The 18,731-nt window shown below is 36.2% G+C and overlaps 1 protein-coding gene across 1 annotated transcript; it reads left to right on the forward strand.

The window, feature by feature from the left end:
* The first annotated feature begins 2,633 nt into the window (after positions 1-2,633).
* LOC114718034 (uncharacterized) lies at positions 2,634-8,692 on the forward strand. The gene is made up of 6 exons (XM_028903285.1): positions 2,634-5,519; positions 5,714-5,962; positions 6,060-6,773; positions 6,996-7,832; positions 7,999-8,616; positions 8,651-8,692. Exons 1-6 carry the CDS (start codon positions 2,634-2,636, stop codon positions 8,690-8,692), a joined length of 5,346 nt encoding a protein of 1,781 aa, XP_028759118.1.
* The last annotated feature ends 10,039 nt before the right edge of the window (positions 8,693-18,731 follow it).

An 18,731-nucleotide genomic window follows, 5' to 3' on the forward strand; every position in this document is an offset into this window, starting at 1 on the left:
ACTTTGTTCCCCTCCTTCTCACCTGGGTCTATGGGATCGTCGTCCTCTATGTCTCCCAGGTTGACGTCATCTTGATCCTGTACAACTGTTGTTGCCCCTTCCGTTGCCAAACTTGGTCATAATCCATTCTGGTGTGACCCTCCCAGCCCAGGTAGTGTTTGTAGAGATCCCGGCCTGTCCGAATCCAGTTTATCCTTGGCCCTCATCAGCACCGCCATTTCACTTTGTCCAGGCCCTCGATTAAAACGGCCCACTATGTTAGTTGCCATTGACACAGTCTCCCTTGGTCCATTTTCAACATGACTCCTCCTTGGCCCCACACGCGTTCCCTTTTCAATATTATCTAAATTCTTCCCGCCGTTAGTCGATTCCCTATGATTTGTTACCTTGCCTGTATATCCGTCCTCCTCAAATTTCGGTGAAGTGTCAGGGATTGGATCTTCTGCTATATTCAAAATTTGAAACCGAGAACCTCGACCCCCATTGAAAGTACCCCTGAAGTCTCGCCGGTTTTCACTCTGTTTCCCGTTCAACTGTCCTTACCAACGAGGTCACCGTGGGCATTGGACCACCATCCAGTTATCGTACTCTACCGCCGCCGGTCTTTGGTTCCTTGCATCTTCCTCTTCCCCTTTACTCAGTTCGCTTTCTACCGTCGATGGGTGTTCTGCTTGGCTTGTGCTACTGGAGTTCGGATCAGGTTGCTTACTCGTGGGGGCTACCTTACCTTGAGACACTTCTTTCTTGAAAGTGCAGTGATCACAATCGTGTCCGTATCTCCCACAGCTAAAGCAGATCAGGTGGATGCCTTCATATTGGATTCTTTGTGCCTTACCATTAATCAAGATCATCGGTCGAAGAGGCGCCTTTAGATCCAGTTCCACACATATCCTTGCGAATCGCCCTTTCTTGCGTTTTAGAGTGGCATTATCAATCTTCAGGACCCTCCCTACCTGTGAGCCAAATACATGCAGGAGACCAGTGTCGTAATAATCCATGGACAATTTCGGAATGCGTAGCCACGCCGCAATAGTCGATATTTGTTCTGTTTCAGGGTCAAAATCTGGCTTCCACTTTTGGACTGCGATGTAGTGGTCATACAGTAACCAGGGGCCACCTGTTAGAGCTAATTCCAAGTCAGACATATGCGAAAATTGCACTACGAAGAAACCTTCCCCTACGTCAATAGCATTAACCTCCCCCTGTTTCGCCCAAAGCTGTTGCAATTTTTGTTCGAAGAAATCCGAATTGATCATTCTACCCAGCAACTTTACAATCAGCGCATTCTTCCAACGGTTCCCTAGTCTTTCTTTCTCCTCTGGGGGGATAATTACGTTCGGACCCCTGTCCGTCATAACAACCTTGATTCTCTCCTTCCATCTTCCATTGCTCCACCAATCCTCCTCCTCTTCCACCTCGTCCGGTTCTTTGGTCACAGCTGCCTTGAACGACTTCCATTTCTTCCTCAGTGTGTCACCCTTATTCGGCTCATGCCGCTCTCTTGTTCCCTTCGATTCGTCCATCCTAGACTCATCCTCTTGCATAGGTAGTTCCACGTTACTCCCATTAACATTCATCCATTCTTCGACCCTCGGTGTGAGAATCTGCGTATTGGAGAACGTAGCTTCATCGGCCCGAACCTTTTTTCGACTTCTGTCTAGGGCATCTTGTTCCTCCGGCGACGGCGCTGGCCGTAGGTTTTCTCTCACGCACATGCTCATCTCTGTGTCTATCATTTTCTATGTTGGGTGACTGATTTCGGTTTTGAATAATTAGGGATATTAACTGTATTTTTCACTATATACAACCTATTAACTAAAAATTTTATTCTTTTAATTTTTTTTAATAGTTGAAAACTATGAATTTATATTATTTATATCTCAGTAACAGTATAATTTTGTTGAATTTTTATGTAATTCTTAATTTTTTAATCTATATATTTATTATGTGCCAATTTTTTTGAGTTTTCATTGTTAACTTAGTTTAATAATTCACATCAGTATGAATGAACAATTATACTAATGAAATATAAATTGTTATAAGATATAAAGTTTACAAACAAATTATGTTATTTATGACGACTAGCGGTATAACTTTCTGGAATTTTTAGTTTTTTTCCCCATATATTTTCTTAGAATGTGCCAGTTTTCATGTTTATTCCCAAACAACGGAAAAGAGAGGGGCTTATAAGCTATGACAATTCACTCAGACCAAAATGAATAAACACGAGGACATATCAGACTGTAATAAGAAGAAGAGAAAAGTAGTCCATCTCCATGTGATGATTTGTAATTTGTTTTGTGGCATCATGTTTCGGGTACCAATTATGATATTCCTTCAAAAATTCAATCTTTGAAGTCTTCCCTCCGTCATTAGCTATTTCTGTTTAATCTTTACTTTATGAACATGTATCACTTGCTTCTTTCACTGCGTTCTCGTGTTGATCATCCCTTTGTATTTGTCTTCTATGTAGTACTTGCTCAACGACTACTGTGCAAAACCATGGCGTTCCTTCCGTTAATGTTCTAGTTCATCCTTGTTTACCGTCTATTTTCCTATCTCAGAAAGAAAGTTATTATAGTGTACCATAAGAAAACAGAGAGAAGAAAACCAAAAAGAGAGAGAACAGAAGAATGGAGTTTATAGCGACCATTTTTGGGACAGTGTTCAATGGTATGGTAGAACCTGTTAAACGACAACTAGGTTACCTTTGCAACTACAGAAGCAATGGTCAGGAGCTACGAAGCCATGTAAAGGAACTCCAAGATCAAAGGGCGAGTGTGATAGTTCGAGTTCGAGGTGCTGAAAGAAATGGTGAGAACATTCACGATGTTGTCACCAATTGGTTGACGAAGACAAGTGAGAAGATTGCAGAAATTGAGGAGTTTCAAAGCGATGAAGGCCACCAGAAGACGGGGTGCTCCTATGGTTCATTTCCTAACTTGAAGATAAGGCATAAGCTTGGCAGACAAGCAAGGAAGATGATCCCACACTGTGTTGATCTGCTGCAGCAATCAAACTTTGCTGCTTTTTCTTATCGTCCAGAGCTCGAAGCATCGGATGTTGCTCTTTATGATGATGGTTATGAGCCATTTAAATCAAGAGATGCCATTGCAGTACAGGTTATGAAAGCGCTAGGTGATCCCACAATTAAAATGATTGGTATCTATGGTCAAGGAGGTGTTGGCAAAACCACTTTAGTTAAAGCAGTTGCAAGGAAGGTGAAAGCAGAAAAGCTATTCAATGTTGTGGTTATGGCAAATATTACGAGCACTCCTGATGTTAGAAAGATTCAAGGAGAGATAGCAGATATGCTAGGCTTGAGATTGGATGACGAGAGTGAGATTGGAAGAGCGGGTCGTTTGAGACAGAGATTCAAGAAGGAGAAGGAGAACACCTTAGTCATCTTGGATGATCTTTGGGCTAGACTTGACCTGAGTCTACTGGGAATTCAGTTGAAGGATGATGACATGAGTCAGAAAACAATCGCAAATATGTCTAACATTGGTCATGACCAGTTGAAAGACGACAAGATGGCAAGTGATTCCAAAAAGTTCAAGATTTTGTTGACTTCTCGACACAAAGAGGTATTGTCAACTGAAATGGAAGTAAAGGATTCAATTTTTAAAGTGAATGTCATGGAGGAAGAAGAATCAGAGATGCTGTTCAACAAGGTGGCTGGAATAACTAATGATGATTCTGAGTTGAAATCAATATCATCTAAAATTGTTCTTAAATGTGCAAATTTGCCATTGGCAATAGAAGCAGCTGGAAAAGCTTTAAAGAATAATAAGAACAAAGTTGCTTGGCAAAATGCGCTGCAACAATTGGAGAAGCAAGAAATGATTGAAGTATTAGAACCTGTGGAGTTTTCTACGATGTTAAGTTATGATCGCTTACAAAGTGAAGAGCTGAAGTCTATTTTCTTGCTTTGTGCTCGCTTGGGTAAGGATCCATCAATTATGTATTTGGTGAAATATTGCATTGGTTTAAGGATATTTCAAGAAGTCAACACGATGAAAGAAGTTCGAGGTAGAACAAATGAATCTATCAAGAAGTTAAAAGACTCAAGCTTGTTGCTGGATACTAATTCTCCTGATTGTGTTGCTATGCATGATATGATCCGTGATGCCGCCTTATCAATAGCTTACAAGCATAATGGTGTTTTTACCCGAAGATATGCTGAGCTTGATGAATGGCCTGATAGAGAAACATTTGAAAAGTATACTGTTATCTCCTTGCACTACTGCGACATCATTGATGGGATTCCAGAAGGTATAAATTGCCCTCAGCTCAAAGTCTTCCATCTTGATAGTAAGGATCCTTCCATGAAAATACCAGACAAGCTTTTTGAAGGAATGAAAGAATTAAGAGTGTTAATATTGACTGGTATTGATCTATCAGGCTTCCCTTCTTCAATTAAATGCCTAATAAAGCTTAGAATGCTTTGTTTGGAGAAATGTGTGCTAGGTGACAACATATCAATCATTGGTGAGTTGAAGAAGTTAAGAATTCTAAGCCTTTTGGGATCTAAATTTGAATTATTGCCTAGTGAATTAAGGCAGCTAGGGATGCTGCAATTGTTGGACATCAGTTCTTGTACTAAACTTAAAGTGATTCCATCTAATGTCATGTCAAAGTTGAATAGGTTGGAAGAGTTGTATATGGGAAAAACCTCGATCCCATGGGGTGTTGAAAGAAAAACAAATCACAATGAAATTGCTAGCCTTGCTGAATTGGAATCTCTTCAACAATTGAGAAATCTTGATATACACATAGAAGATATTACAACTTTGCCTAGTAGCTTGGACTTTGACAAGTTGGATAGCTATAAAATTATGATTGGGGACTCTAAGATGCTTTTGTTGGAAGATTTTCAGATGCCTTATCAATACAAGGCTTCAAGAGTCTTGGCATTGGATCTAAAAAAGGATATTGATATTCATTCGCAAAGGTGGGTTAAAATATTGTTGAAAAATGTTGAACAGTTGCTTTTAGGGGAAGTAGATGGTCTTCAGAATCTTACCTATGAGTTAGATGTTGAAGGATTTCAAAGTCTTAAGCATTTAACCATTGAAAAAAATTGTGACATCAAGAATATAATCTACTCAACAAAGTGGGAATATCAGGTGAAGGCTTTTCCCTGGTTGGAGTCAATGTGTTTGTACAAATTGGAGAGCCTAGAGAAAATTTGCAATTGTCAACTCAGAGATGTCTCTTTTCAAAGTCTAAAAACCATGAGGATCAACATTTGTGGCAGACTAAAATATCTCTTCTCATTGGACATGACTAGACTTCTCGTAAAGCTTGAAACACTTGAAGTTTCTGAATGTGATTCTTTGGAGTATCTTGTTTTTGCGGAAAGACAAGATAATATTGGTACTGATTCAGAAGATGATAGAATTTCATTACCCCAATTACGCTATTTGACATTGCAATCTTCATCAAATTTAACATGGTTCTATGCAAATGACAAGATGGAGAGTGCCACAGATTGTATTCCATTATTTAATGCAGAGGTACGTACGCAATGGACTTTCAATACATATATTTCTCTTTACTTTTTAATTTATACATTTTAGATTATATTTACTTTAAAATCGAGGGCGTTGGCATGGCATGGCTTTTAAAGTTTTACTTTCTTACAAAACTTGTTTATGAAAATCATAATCAGTTACTTTCAAGGTTGAAATTTCTTGTGCGCTTTTTGCAGGTATCAGTTCCCAACCTAGAGAGCTTGGAGTTATCCTTAATCAATATTAAGAAGGTGTGGGGTGACCAACCATTGCCAAGTTCCTCCTTTCAACATTTGACCAAATTAAATGTGAATGAATGTGGTAATTTAAAATATTTATTTTCATTATCAATGGTTGGGAATTTAATGAAATTGAAAAGCCTTTTTGTAAGAGGATGCGATATGATGAAGGATATCTTTGACCCAACAGATATTAGTGCAAGTCAGGTATGCGGTTCTATGAGATTTGATTGGACACAAAAACTAGGCATTATCTTTCTTTTGTTATCTTGGTTACAAAATGACTACTTTGATTCATACACAGGATGTTGACATCTTTCCACAATTAAAGAAAATTGAAATCAACAACATGGAGGAATTGAAAACCATATGGCATGCCCGAGCTAGCATAAATTCTTTTTGCAGTTTGGAATCTATGATAATTAGAGACTGCCACAAACTTGTCACTATTGTCCCTCCTTACATGGTAGAAAGATGTCATAATCTTGGCATATTGGAGGTTACTAATTGTAAGTCAGTGGAAGAGATATTCAACTTCTGCCAGCCTTTACCACAAGTAAGTGGTGAGAATGAAACAAGCTTGCGAGTTGTTAACTTACAAAGGCTGCCAAAATTGAAGCATGTGTGGAACAAGGATCCTCAAGGACTTTTGAACTTTCAAATTCTGCGAGACGTTTTTGTCTGTGACTGCCCAAGCCTAGAAAATCTGTTTCCATTTTCTATTGGCAATGATCTTACGAAACTGGAGAAGCTTGTGATCGTGCGTTGTGATGGCATGAAGGAAATTGTAGCTAAAGGTGACGTATCAGATATAAGCAACTTAGTGTTTGAGTATCCTAAGCTAAACACACTTGTATTACTCGATCTACCGGAGCTGAGGTGTTTCTATCAGGGAACACATGCTATAGAGCTTCCAGCATTGACCTCTTTATTATTTGGTTTTTGTTACAAGCTGGAAGCATTTGGTACTGAAACAACTCATTCCCAAGTGAAACCAATTCTCTCATCTTTAGCAAAGGTACAATAACAACAATCATTGACAAGACATTTAGAAGTATAAATAAATTTCTAAAAAGCAGTGCATATACTTTACTCACACATGTGTCTCATTCTTTGCTTTTTCTTTGTATGATGGCAAAAAAGTACATATGCATGTATACAAGATTTGTTTTTAATTTAATTAATATAAATGTTTAATTTCTTCTTCTAAAATTGTACTTTTTCCCATGATGATTTTTAGGTGATATCCAACTTGGAGGAACTAGGAATACATGGGATGAAGGAAAGGAAATGGTTGCAGGACACCATTGGCGATAATGTTTATCTAATGCACAACACAAAACTGCTAGACTTTGATGGATTGAGCAGCATTGAAATTCTCCTTTGGTTTCTCCACATATTTCCTAATCTAGAAAGCTTAAATTTGTCCAATTCTGTTCTCAAAGAGGTTTTGCCTATTGAAAGTCATGTTTTCCTCGAGAAAACTGGAACTGTCGTACAGCTTAAAAACATGAGTTTACGGTGGTCAGGTATTCCATTGAATATAGGCTTTGAAAATGGTGCCATTCTTCAACGAGTTGAGAAGCTATGCATTATTGATTTTTACTCTTCGACAAACTTAATTCCTTCTTCCGTAGGATTAACTCACTTGTCATATCTTGAAGTCAGGAATTGCAACAGATTAAGGAATTTATTGACATCATCAACTGCAAAAACCTTAGTTCAACTGACTATAATGAAGGTTTCTGACTGTGCAATGATGGAGGAAATTGTTACCATGGAGGAGAATGAAGAAGAGAAAGAAGATGAGATTGTTTTTGGCAAATTGAAAAGTTTAGAACTTATGTCTCTAAGAAACCTCGCAAGTTTTTGTAATTCCCAAAGTAAACTTGTCTTCAGGTTTCTGTCACTTCAAGAGGTGAAAGTAAGCGACTGCCTTAAGCTGAAAAAATTCTCTGAGAACATTATAAGCACACCAAAATTAGAAAAAGTTGATATTGTAGCAGGGGAAGAGGGAGATAAATGGTACTGGGAAGGTGATTTGAATTCAACAATCCAAAAAATTTTCACGGACAAGGTACCTACTATTATACTTTAACATGATCATGTGAATCCTAATTAGAAATATTATAATCAATTATCCAAGTCAAAGAAAAGATTTTTATTCTTGCAGTAAAAAAATTGCATTCTTATTACTTTATTAAGATTAGCCTAATGACATCTAAAGTTATTTGATTTTGTAGGTTCTTTTTGAGTTCTGTCAGAATATAGAACTTTCTTGTTATCCTGAGCTACAACAACTGTGGCGGGAAGAAATTTCCCCGCCAACCAACTGCTTTAACAATCTAAGAACATTGATAGTGAAGAATTGTTCATTTCTGTCAGAAGTGTTTCCTTCTAGGTTACTTCCTTACTTTAAGAAATTGGAGGAATTGCAAGTAAGCTCGAGTCCAGTGAAGGTTATTTTTGATATTGATGGCAACAATTTGACAGAAATAAAGGGAAAGCCCTTTTATTTGAAAAGAGTTACTTTAGATGGATTGCAGAATTTGAAGTGTATCTGGAGCAAAGATCCTCATAGTATTATGAGTTTTCCAAATCTGAAAGAAATTATTGTTTCTAATTGTGCGGGTATAAAAAATCTTTTTCCAGCATCTTTGGCAAGAAATCTGGTGAGACTCAAGAAACTTGAAATAAGGCAATGTCATGCTTTGGAAGAAATTGTCGGAAAGGAAGAAGCCGTGGCAGAGGGAGCTAGCAGAAAATTTGAATTCCACTATTTAACCACTTTGACTATGTACCATTTACCAAGCCTCAAGTTCTTTTATCCTGGAAGATACACTCTGGAATTTTCCATCTTGGTGAGTCTAAGCGTGTTTGATTGTAATAAATTAGAAATATTCTCATCTGATTTTCGAAGTCACCAGGGAGCAATAAGATGTGAGGATGAAGCCAATATTTCGGCTAGCAGAAAATCTCTTTTCATGGATGGAAAGGTAATTTGATCTTCATTTCCATCATTCCTTTACTTTCTTTTTCTTGTATTGTGAAAAGGAAGTATCTATTTACATAATCCTTATTCTTATTCTTTGTTGTTTGTTTTCACTAATAGGTTATTCAGAACTTGGAATTTTTAACTCTCAATGGGAATGATGTGATGATGTTATCACATGGATATTTTCCTGATAACCTGCTTCACAAACTAAAAACTTTGCATCTGGACTTTGGTGATTCCTATGAAGCAGGGGCTACTTTGCCTTTTAAATTCTTTCAGAAGGTACCTAATTTAGAAAGTCTCATCGTAAGTAATTGCAATGCATTGGATGAGATGTTCCCCTCTCAAAGACCCGAAGATATTGATCATGTCACCGATGCTCTTGGACAAGTGAGAGAATTAGAGCTATATTCGCTGCCGTTGCTCTCATCCATTGGGCTAGATAACTCCTGGGTGGACTCAATTGTTAAGAATCTGAGAGCGCTTCGAATGAGGAATTGCCCTCGTTTGACTATTCTGGTGCCTTCCTCTGCATTATCATTTTGCAATTTGAAAGAATTGGTAATAGTGCAATGCCACGGGTTAGTTTCTCTGTTCTCATCTTCAGTGGCCAAGAGTTTGGTGCAACTTCATAGAATTGTGATAACTGAATGTGGATCAATAACACACATAGTGAGTCATGAGATTGATGAATCAGACTCAGATGAGATAATATTTGAAAGGCTTCAACATATAGCTTTGAGTGATTTGCCAAGCCTAGTGAGCTTTTATTCAGGGAATGCCACTTTAGAATTCTCTGCTCCGCTATCGCCTGCCATCAAAGAATGCCCAAAGATGAAATGTTTCTCTCAAGGGATTGTAAGAGCGCCCAACCTCAAAGGAATAGAATATTTCAGGGACAACGAATATGATTGGCACAACTACAGTGATCTCAACACCACGATGCAGAAATCGTTCAATGAGAAGGTAATAAGTATTCATTCCCCAGCATAATTACATACACATATGACCGTAATGACAACTTTAATCAGCATACAATCTGGTTCCCATTTTTAATTTCTTGTTTTTAATTGACTGTTAATTTTTAATTAACTTATTATAATTATCATAATTTCATAGAAAAACATTTTTGAATTAGCAAATCACAAATAAATAGGAGTTGAATATCATTATAATTATATCGACTTAAACTACTTTTTCATTCTTTAGACGCCGGTGCTATTCTAGTTAAGAACAATTGTATATTTTTTTGGGTTACTTGGAGAAAACTGTAATAATCTTATATTAGTCAAAACAATACCCCAAGTTAACATAACAACTAATTAACATTTATATTTGCAAAATTAGTAGCTTTTATACAATCAGAATAATTCTAATACATATTTTCAAACTTTCTGATTTCTGATATATTATAAGATTTATTAATTTTGATTATATTTATATTATAAAACTTTACAATTCTAATTTTTCCTCACATTTGCTGAATTTTATTTATTTAATTTCTTTTAAATGGTTAAACATATATTTCAGCACACATTTTTATTTATCATATTGTATAAATTATTTGAACTTATAATTTAAAATTTTTAAACACACTTTTTCCTATGAACATTTATAAACTTAATTAGTTAAGTATAATTATAATTCCTAACGTCTCATTGTGCAAGCAATAATTACTTTAAATAGCCATATTTTTAACTGTTTTATGAGTATCTTGAATTAATAATTTATTATGTTTGCATATTTAAAGCAATGAAGCGAGCAAGTTATTTTATTTAGTTTTTTAACTAACAACATCAACAAACTTTTAAAACGCTATACGTATTCAACTCTACTTACTGATGCTTCTATTTCTATTGGTTTTCATTCAAATATTTGAACTATATATCTTATATGTTTTTTTTTCTTTTTTTGCCATTTCAAGCTCGATAGATGCAAAGCCATCTCTATTTTCCTCATGTATAATCACTATGCATCATGTTAATTCCTGTTTAATCTCATATTTGTTTCAACATTTTTATCTCAACTTCTCCAATTTTTTGCCGTCACCTTCCCACCGTTCTTTCCAACATAACATCAAGGCCTAACATTCATGGCCAGATGGCATCATTGGTCTTGTAAATATTTGATAAAAATTTCCTCTAAAATTAGCGCATATTTTTCAGTCAAAAATAATTTTTAATTCCTTCCTCTATCTCAACTACCCAACTCCTATCTTATATGCAAAACGTGTTGGTCAATGTCTTAGTTATCTTGCAATATAAATCTTCGTTATGTTGCACTTTAACACTTGTAAATTTATTGATTTTTGTTAAAATGAGTTTAATTACGTTGAGTCTATAAATGTTCTTGTAGAGGAAAGTTTAACTTTTTGCGTTAGAAATGAAAATGGCGAAACTATGTAATATTTCTTTTTTTTTTTTGGGCAAGCATAATATTCATTGAAATCCCAAAGAAAGTTGTGGGGAAAAAGTCGATGGTAAGAAGTGACAGGTGGCTGATAAACTGAAGTAATATTAATTATTTATGATTTGCACATATAAATATTATGAAAGTCATAGAAATAACATAGCTGAACTGTTTTGCTCCAGCAGCTTGAACAATTTACATGTGGTGTGCAAGAGTTAAAGCTTGGAGATCACCCTGAGCTTGGAGACATATGGCAAGGTGCAATGTCAGTCTTAACTGGAGGCTTCAGCAAGCTGAAGACTTTGATAGTGGATCGTTGCCAATTTTTATCAAATTACGTGATCCCTTTCCGTTTGCTTGGCTTCCTGAGTAACTTGGAAGATGTAAGAGTACAAAATTGTGATTCTGTAAAGGCAATATTTGGGGTGGGATCGTTGTCTTCCCCTTTCTCTATTCCCTTGAAAACATTGACATTGCAACAACTCCCTATTTTGGAGAATGTTTGGAGCGAGGACCCTTATGAATTTCTCATCTTCCAATCTCTGCAACACGTCTATGTTCGAGGATGTGGAAGCTTGAAGAGCTTGTTTCCAACATCGATGGCCCATGGCAGACTTGAAACCCTCGAGGTACTGGACGTGGGAGTTTGTGCGGGATTAATAGAAATTGTTGCAAAGGATGACACAGTCCTAAGAGGGGCAACTTCAAACTCAGTTATATTTCCAAACCTAACCACGTTGGGTCTATGGAGTTTGCCACAGCTCAAGTGCATCTATCCTGGATTAGACTATCCGGAATGGCCAAAGTTAAAGGTTTTTGAAGTATATCATTGTGATCAATTGAGAATCTTTCCAACAAATATGGAAGCTATTGTCTCAATTGAAAAGGTATTTTTCCTCTTACATATGTTAATTTTTTTTTAATTTGATGTGGCAACAATGACGTCCTCTTTAGTTGTGATTTTGGCCTTTTAATTCATATTTTGGTTTGTCCTCAACCAAAGTTGAACTATTCTTTTAAAAAACACTTGAAACTCAAAATATTGTTCATTTCTTTGATTAAGAAAAGAAAATGTCTGAAATAGATCTAACAACAATTTGGTTATTACCAGGGTTTTCCCAACCTAGAACAATTGTCAATGAACAAGGCAGACATCGTGAATATTAATCGGCAAGGAAAGTGGGAGGCAAACTTCATTCAGAATGTGAAATTTCTCACATTACATTGTTTCCATGAGGACACAGATGGATTTCCATATGAACTCTTCCAAAAGTGGTCATTTCCCAATTTACAGAAGCTTCAAGTGGCATGTGGTAAGTTCAAAGAGATTTTCAGTTCTCAGAGACCTGATATGGATCTTGATAATGACATGTTTGCACATCTCAAAGGATTGGAATTAACTTATCTAGAATATCTAGAATCTATTGGATTAGAGCAGCCATGGGTAGGCCCAATTCTTGAAAATCTAGAAACGTTGAAAGTAGGCCAATGTCATGGTTTGAGGAACTTGGTACCATCTGCTGTATCTTTCTCAAAGTTAAAGGAATTGGTTCTAAATGATTGTCGAGGATTGGTACATTTGTTCACATTGTCAACGGCAAGGAGTCTAGTTTTACTAGAGGTGCTGTCTATTGAAAGTTGTGCATCCATACAAGAAATAGCGTCAAAAGAAGGAGATGCATCTCATGAAGATGATATAACATTCAGCAACCTTAAAAGATTGTCTCTTCTGTCTCTCCCAATGCTTGGCTGCTTTCACTCTGGGAATTCAACATTGAATTTCCCGTGCTTGGAACTTGTCTTCGTCCGTCAATGTCCCAAAATGAGATTTTTCTCCAATGGAACCATAAATTCAACTGAGCATCTACGAGTTTCAACCGGGGCTGTTGAATACAAAGATTTCCCCCCACAACAATTCACCAGCTCAAATCTAAATGTTTCCATAAATTTGCTTTTCCCTTTACAGGTAAGTGTGATCCCATATTCCCATTTCTTTATTCATTTTTGAAGCTTTGCACCAGGCGTATGATATTTGTTTTCAAATTTCTATTATATGGATTATTGCTGTTCTCTTTCCCAAAAAAATTAATCACATATGCTCACATTATCGAAAAATGCTTCAGGAGATAACTACAAGATTTTATTTCAAAGTTAAAGAATATTTATCGTAATGTTTTTCAAATACATATCTTCCAAGAATCATGCTAAATTGCTTTTAAAATTTCTCCATTTATCTTTTCCTTCACAGCACATCTTTACTGTTAGATGAAATTTTGAACTCTCCTAATATAATATTTGACAAAAATATTATTAAAATATAAACTTAGAAAAATAAATAAATTCGAATTTTAACATTTGAATTAGCATCTCAATAAAAAAATTATTATGAAACTTATAGAAATAACATAACTGAATTGTTTTGCTCGAGCAGCTTGAACAATTTACATGTGGCGTGCAAGATTTAAAGCTTGGAGATCACCCTGAGCTTGGAGATATATGGCATGGTGCAATGTCGGTCCCAAATGGAGGCTTCAGCAAGTTGAAGACTTTGATAGTGGACGGTTGCCCATTTTTATCACATTATGTGATCCCTTTTTATTTGCTTCGCTTCCTTAATAACCTGGAAGATTTACAAGTACGGAATTGTGATTCCATAAGAGCAGTATTTGAGGTGGGCCGCTGGTCCACCCCCTTCTCTTTTCCACTGAAAAGTATGACATTGGAAGAGTTACCCAATCTGGAGCAAGTTTGGAATCAGGACCCTCAGGAAATTCTCATCTTCCAATCTCTGCAACACGTCTATGTTCGAGGATGTGGAAGCTTGAAGAGCTTGTTTCCAACATCGATGGCCCAAGGCACACTTGAAAGCCTTGAAATACTAGAAGTCATATGTTGTGAGGGATTAGTAGAGATTGCTGCACGTGAAGAGACTGCCTTGGAGGAATCAGCCAGAAATTTAGTTATCTTCCCTAGCTTAACTGATTTGAGGCTATGGAAATTACCAGAGCTCAGGTGCATCTGTTCAGGACTAAGCAATGTGGAATGGCCAAAGTTAAAAGAATTGGATGTATTTCAATGTGGTCAGCTCAAGAATATTGGATTGGAAGACAAGGTAACGCTGCTGTTACAATTTTATTTTTTTAAAAAATTGTAGTTAATAAATGTGATAACCATTAGTCCTCCTTTATCATTGTCGTTTCCTAATAGTAATATTTTTTATCCTAGGTTTTTCCCAACCTAGAGCATTTGTCACTTTGGAAGGAAGACATTATGGATATTCGGCAAGCACCATTTCCTGAAAACCTTCTTCAGAGGGCAAAAATCCTCGAATTGCATGGCTTTTGGGATGATTCAGATGTATTTCCATATGGATTCTTCAAAAAGGAATCACTTCCCCATGTTGAAAAATTTGCAGTGTCTCATAATAATTTCAAGCAAATATTTACTTCTGAAAGATCTGATCTAGATGGTTGTGCTGATGAGTTCTTTTCGCAACTGAAAACACTAGAACTGATTTCTCTATCGAAGCTCAATTCCATTGGATTAGAGCACGCCCCTCTTCCTGGAAACCTTGAAATCTTGGAAGTGAGCAGCTGTCCCTGTTTGATTAACTTGGCTCCATCCACGGTGTCTTTCTCAAATCTAAGGGGTCTTGATGTGAGTGATTGTGATGGCTTGGTCTATTTGTTCACATCCTCAACAGCTAAAAGTTTAGCTTCGCTTGAAGACTTGACAGTTAGTAATTGTGGATCAATGCGAGAAATAGGGGCTAAAGAAGAAGATGAATCAGATCAAGATGAGATAACATTTGAGAATCTCAAAACCTTGAAGCTCAAATCTCTCCCAAATCTTGATAGCTTTTACACAGGGGCATACCATTTGAAATTCCCATGCTTAGAAAAAGTTTCGATATACGATTGCTCCCAAATGAAGGTTTTCTCTGATGCTAATGTATACACACCAGATGATGTGACTATTTTTTCAAATGGTGATCTCAGAGACATGATAGAGAAGGCTTTTAAGAAGGCAACTTGATTTATCAAAATTGAAACGTTTGTGATGTTGTTGGCAGGGAAATAATTTAACCATCCATTTGAAGACCTACTTCTTATTAAGAAATCTACTGTTATTAATATCCATATTTATGTTGATAGTTGTTTTTACTCACACATTATTTAGTTTATGACATTCTCAACTCAATTCTATCAATTGTTTGAGAAAATCATCTTTTGGTGCAAGACAAGTTTGTTCTGGTTCAACTCCTCTTGTACTGCTTTAAGACCAATTTGTTCAGTAAGTGACACACTAACAATATTGATGATTAGATGAGAAAAAATAACAACTCAAGAGTAATATGTTTATTCTAACTAGTATTGTCATCGTTTAAATTTTGCAGGTTGAGGTTATTAGGAATCGTCCGTGTGGTTTTCTGATTTCGGTTATTTAGAAATTGAAGACTAGTGTGCATGGTGTTTGTGTAGCAGTTTGTAAATTGTAATGTTCTTATAATGCTTATCCTGACTGGAAAACTTTCCTAAATCCCATTTGGAGGTTGTGCCATTTATATTTAAATCGGAAGCTACTTTGAACCAACTGTTTGAATGGCACTGAATGACTTTGTCTAGCTTATAGGATCATTTGCTTATGCCATCAACCATGTCTTTTTAGTAGTTTAGTAGCTAATGAAGCATTAGAGAATTCATTCTGAACGTCCTCCCACTGCTTCTTCCTCTGAAATTCTGGTTTCTTTGATTATTTGAGAGACTTAGTGTAACACCTTCCATAACTATACCATAAAGGTTAATTAATTAGCCATTGAACCCCTAAGCTGGGTTTGATCTTGTATCAGAAATGTGATTTTCTGAAAAATTTTAAACTTGTGAAAGAACTTGTAAAATGTCCAGTTTAGTGGTTCAAACATCTAATTAATTCCTTGGCTCCAAAATCGGTAAGCTGCTTCTACTAAACCATAAATACTTGATTTCAAAGTAACCACTAAACATTTATCTAGTAATAAGTAGCCATCAAAGGTGATAGCACTTGCTTGCAGGCAACTTAGCCACCACTTTCCTCTTTATAGAGGTAAATACAGCTCATATGTATTTTACATAATTACATATGATTATACACAAAAGCATAGCCTCGTATGGCTAACAAAATATAACTAGAACATCCTAAATAAATTTGGTGACCAACAAATCAAGTTCTCTACCTTCCCAACCTTCTTAAATATCAGCAAAACACCATGCTCTTGCTCTTTGAGCCATTAGCCTTCGTGTATGTCATAGATAAAAGGGGTGAGATTTTAGGAATCTCAGTAGTGACAGCAGTCCATCATATAATTATACAAAGCTCATGAACCAAACAATAACTCCTTATCTAATTAACTCACTTTTTCTTCCATGTTTACATGTCGCTTAAATGAACCCATACCTCTATTCTTCTTTAATCTCCCTCAGCCTCAAATCCAATTCACCCATACCACCTCCTATTTCCACTATCTTACATGCTATGCTCTCAAGTATCATAACAGCTAACATCCACCGATATATATATGTGTGTGTGTGTGTGTGTGTGTCAGTTCCTTATATATATATATATATATATATATATGTCAGTTCCAGTTCTTCCCTTTTTATTCGGCCACCGCCTAGCCCATAAATATATATAAATATAACAATAATAATAACCATGCTCCACGGATACAACCTTTTCCTCAACTATTGTCAGATCCAAAACACCCATAAGCATCTCACACAACTTAACAAATCTGGAATTTTTCCAGATTAACATACTTCCAATTAAATTATCCTAAACCCAATATCTCACATATATATATTGGACCAACTGTAATCAGCTCTTGACGTCTAATTAAATTAACACTTCAGATTCAAATGCCAAGCACCCCACGGCACATGCATATATCTATACATATAAGAAACGTCCTTCTCCTCCCTTTAACTTCAGCAACCTTTTTAACACACAATAAATTTAAGTTCCACAAACTTTCGATCCACGCACTCATAATCATTATATATATATATATATATATATATATATATATCTGTGTGTGTATTTTAAACCTTAGCCGACTCCTTTCATCAAGGAAAATATAAGTCCTGTTTAAGACAACCCAGAACAGAGCAGCAATGTCACATGCAACAAGAAAATACATATGCATCAACACCGTATTATTTCTCTCTTTAACCGATAAGATTCAACATCAACCAGAGGCTCATTTAACCCCTGTTTCGGTCAACAGAAACAGAGCAACCATTCGGGTATATATATACTTCTATATACATACCTACATACACGTACTACCTCTCACTAGCTTAATAACTTGACAGCACGGAGGACCAGTCGAGCATTTGACCTTGAGAAATCACAACCCAGATTTGGACACACACACACCAACCGGATAGGAATGCAGAGGCAGAGAAAGGGACATGCAAGCTCAAAAACCAGCATCATATATCTCGTTCTTGCTATAGGACATGAATTCACTGATCTCTCTCTCCTTTCCTTAACTGTCTCTCACTACCCCATCTCTCTCTCTCCTCCATTACAGCCAAACCATACAGATAACGGAAAGGAAAATGGCGGAAGATTGATCAGGAGGCTCACCTTGATAGTTTGATCGGTTTGCATGCAGCAGAAATACCTCCGATCACCAACTTCGCAATCCTCCGTTGCTCTCGTTTGCTCTGGTCTCTCTCCGTTTTAAGATTCGGGCAGTGTAATGAAATGGGGAAGGAAAATGAATTCCGATGGTTATAAGGATGGAGCAACACGTGCGGGCTGTGCACATGAGGCAATGGACCATTTTGGCTTTAATTATTCCTTATTTCTTATTCCTCCTTCCACATAACTTCCTGAATTTGTGAATCCAAAAATTAATCCATAGTATTTTTTTATGGATTTTCCCCATCCAATAGCTTTTGTGACCTAAGTAATTTTCATAAAAATTTCGGGCCAAAAATCATCTCCCAAATATTTTTCCTGAATTTTCCAAGAAAAAAGCTCTTAATTCTAGAAATTAATTCTTAACCCATTTTAAGGATTTTATGCCTCAATTATCTTCTTTACCATCACAACTGGTTATCCTAAAATTCTCAGATTAAATATAAAGCTCTAAGTATTTTTCCATAATTTTCTGAGAAAATAAGCCATTTTTCTCTCCAAATTATTATTAAAATTATTTAAGCCATTTTTGGGAAAATAACTTTTCCAAAATATCTCTAAACCTTGAAAATTAATATTTCATAATTTTTTTTCCAATTTTATTTGGCTATTAAATAATTTTAATGAATTTTTTCTTTTCTGCTCATCTTGAGTTGGAAAATTTAGGATGTTACACTTAACTTCCTCCTTTCTCACTTTTGCTTGAGCCTTTTGTGCCTGCTCAGTTCCATTACTTGATCTTTCATTTATCAGCATTTCCTGTGGCTCCAAGGAAGCCTGAAAATCATTCAAACTCATTGTGCCAACGTCTTTAATTAGACTCTTCAATAGCTGTCATCACATTCTGGGTTCATCATTTAAGGTATTTTGGATTATGTTTCAATTATG

Source organism: Neltuma alba, unplaced genomic scaffold (assembly GCF_004799145.2).
Source record: "Neltuma alba isolate B1F8T4 unplaced genomic scaffold, ASM479914v2 tig00011794_pilon, whole genome shotgun sequence".
NCBI classification, from domain to species: Eukaryota; Viridiplantae; Streptophyta; class Magnoliopsida; order Fabales; family Fabaceae; genus Neltuma; species Neltuma alba.